General features: G+C 42.9%; 1 protein-coding gene across 1 annotated transcript; it reads left to right on the top strand.

The window, feature by feature from the left end:
• The first annotated feature begins 1,025 nt into the window (after window positions 1-1,025).
• Window positions 1,026-1,745, top strand: LOC108303089 (60S ribosomal protein L10a-like). The gene has a single exon (XM_037737930.1). It carries the CDS (start codon window positions 1,063-1,065, stop codon window positions 1,714-1,716), a length of 654 nt encoding a protein of 217 aa, XP_037593858.1. The 5' UTR covers window positions 1,026-1,062; the 3' UTR covers window positions 1,717-1,745.
• The last annotated feature ends 765 nt before the right edge of the window (window positions 1,746-2,510 follow it).

The raw sequence follows: 2,510 nt of genomic DNA, 5'->3' as shown, positions 1-2,510 counted from the left end.
CAAGTGATTCTCCCCCCTCAGTCTCCAAAGTAGCTGGGACTACAGGCATGGACCTCCACGTCTGGCTAATTTTTTTCTTTTTTAATTTCTTGTAGAGACACGGTTTTGCCACATTGCCCAGGCTGTTCTCAAACACCTGAACTCAAGTGACCTGCCTGCCTTGGCCTCCCAAAGTGCTGTGATTACATGCATGAGCCACTGCGCCCAGCCTGCGGTTTCACCTTCATTTCTTAGTTACAGCCTTATTTCTTGGTGGATGACTGTGTATCCAGCGATGCATTGTATCATGTGCTTTCTAAGTAAAGTCTAGTAGAACAAGGAAGCATGAGTGTGAGAAGAGGAGTTACACACAATCAGCACGTCTGCTGTTTCTTGTTGCCCTATCTGCACGTAGCCCCATGAGCTCTGAATTCCGGAAGCCCCACAAGGAGCGGGAGTTCAAAGAGACTCACAGTGTACAAGGAAAATGTGCTATATCTGTGACTAATTAATTAGGGTACTGATGGCCCCAAGAGGCCACACTTTCCATCTGAACTGGAACTTGCTATGCAGAAAGAAGACAGTGGCATTTCTAGGAACATAAACAATCAGGGAATCCTGTTGTGTCATTTCTAATTCATGCTACTTCCCTGTAGTAGTCAACAACTTACCCTGAAAATAATAACATAGAAGGAAAGGGAAAGATAGGCAGCCTATAGTGCCTTTTCATTTCAGTCATTCCTTACTTATAAGAAGCCAAAGGTAGTGTGTTGGTATAAGGTGCTTGTATCAAGAAGTGAAATAAAAACGGTTGATTTCATTTTATGCAACATTTTCATTATTCTAGTTAAGAACAAAGTATAAATGCACACATATGCTATGAAATATGAATTATGTGATTTTAGTGATCTCATGTACATACATTAAATGTTCTTACATTTGCATTTAAAACTAGTATTGCTTAATATAAAGATGAAGGGTAAAATTCATGCTATCAATATAAGTTTTTGTTGTTGTTGTTACTTAGAACAACATTAAATAAGATATTTTAGCCCTTTCCCGGTTAGCGTGGTAGGAGAAGCCATGAGCAGCAAAGTCTCTCGCGACACCCTGTACGAGGCGGTGCGGGAAGTCCTGCACGGGAACCAGCGCAAGCGCCGCAAGTTCCTGGAGACGGTGGAGTTGCAGATAAGTTTGAAGAACTATGACCCCCAGAAGGACAAGCGTTTCTCGGGCACCGTCAGGCTTAAGTCCACTCCTCGCCCCAAGTTCTCCGTGTGTGTCCTGGGGGACCAGCAGCACTGTGACGAGGCCAAGGCCGTGGATATCCCCCACATGGACATCGAGGCGCTGAAAAAACTCAACAAGAATAAAAAACTGGTCAAGAAGCTGGCCAAGAAGTATGATGCATTTTTGGCCTCAGAGTCTCTGATCAAGCAGATTCCACGAATCCTTGGCCCAGGCCTAAATAAGGCGGGAAAGTTCCCCTCCCTGCTCACACACAATGAAAACATGGTGGCCAAAGTGGATGGGGTGAAGTCCACGATCGAGTTCCAAACGAAGAAGGTGTTATGTCTGGCTGTGGCTGTTGGTCACGTGAAGATGACAGACGATGAGCTTGTGTATAACATTCACCTGGCTGTCAATTTCTTGGTGTCATTGCTCAAGAAAAACTGGCAGAATGTCCGGGCCTTATATATCAAGAGCACCATGGGCAAGCCCCAGCGCCTATATTAAGGCACATTTGAATAAATTCTATTACCAGTGGGAAAAAAAAAAAAAAGATATTTTAAAAAACACCATGGCAAGTCCAGAGAGATGTCTCAGTAGAAAGGAGAAATTTTTATATTTCTGCACTCTTTTTGTTTGTTTGTTTGAGATGGAGTCTCACTCTGTTACCCAGGCTGGAGTGTAATGGCGCAATCTCAGCTCACTGCAGCCTCCACCTCCTGGATCAAGCGATTCTCCCACCTCAGCCTCCCAAGTAGCTGAGATTACAGGCACCCGCCATCATGCCCAGCTAATTTTTGTATTTTTGTGGAGACAGGCTTTCACCATGTTGGTCAGGCTGGTCTTGAACTCCTGACCTCAGGTGATCCACCTGCCTTGGCCTCCCAAAGTGCTGGGATTAAAGGCATGAGCGACTGCACCCAGCCTATATTTTAGTACTCTTAATGAAACATTTTTCTAATTTTTGAACAGGGGGCTCCACATTTTCATTTTGCATTGGGCCCCACAATTGCATAGCTAGCCTTGACATCAAGGAATCACCACACCATCCCTGAACTGCCGGCTTTTGTGTTTATATCACCGTTTCATTTTGTCAAATATAATCCTTGGCTTTGTAGTGTATAGTATTTTGATTTTTTGGAAAACTTTTGTTGGGTTTCAAAAACAGTGGGGTATGGCATTTTTTAAAATTTTTGTTTTAAATATACAAACAAACACTTAGCACACATAGGAAAAGAGGTAAAAATAATTATACCAAAATATTAATGTTCATAATGTTTATCTCTAAGAGTTGGAATTAT

The sequence above is a fragment of the Cebus imitator genome, unplaced genomic scaffold (genome assembly GCF_001604975.1).
Source record: "Cebus imitator isolate Cc_AM_T3 unplaced genomic scaffold, Cebus_imitator-1.0 Scaffold45, whole genome shotgun sequence".
NCBI lineage: Eukaryota > Metazoa > Chordata > Mammalia > Primates > Cebidae > Cebus > Cebus imitator.
This window is presented reverse-complemented; position numbering and strand designations above follow the sequence as displayed.

Coding starts and splice junctions, on each gene's coding strand:
- LOC108303089 (XM_037737930.1), top strand. CDS start 1,063: ATGAGCAGCAAAGTCTCTCGCGACACCCTGTACGAGGCGGTGCGGGAA.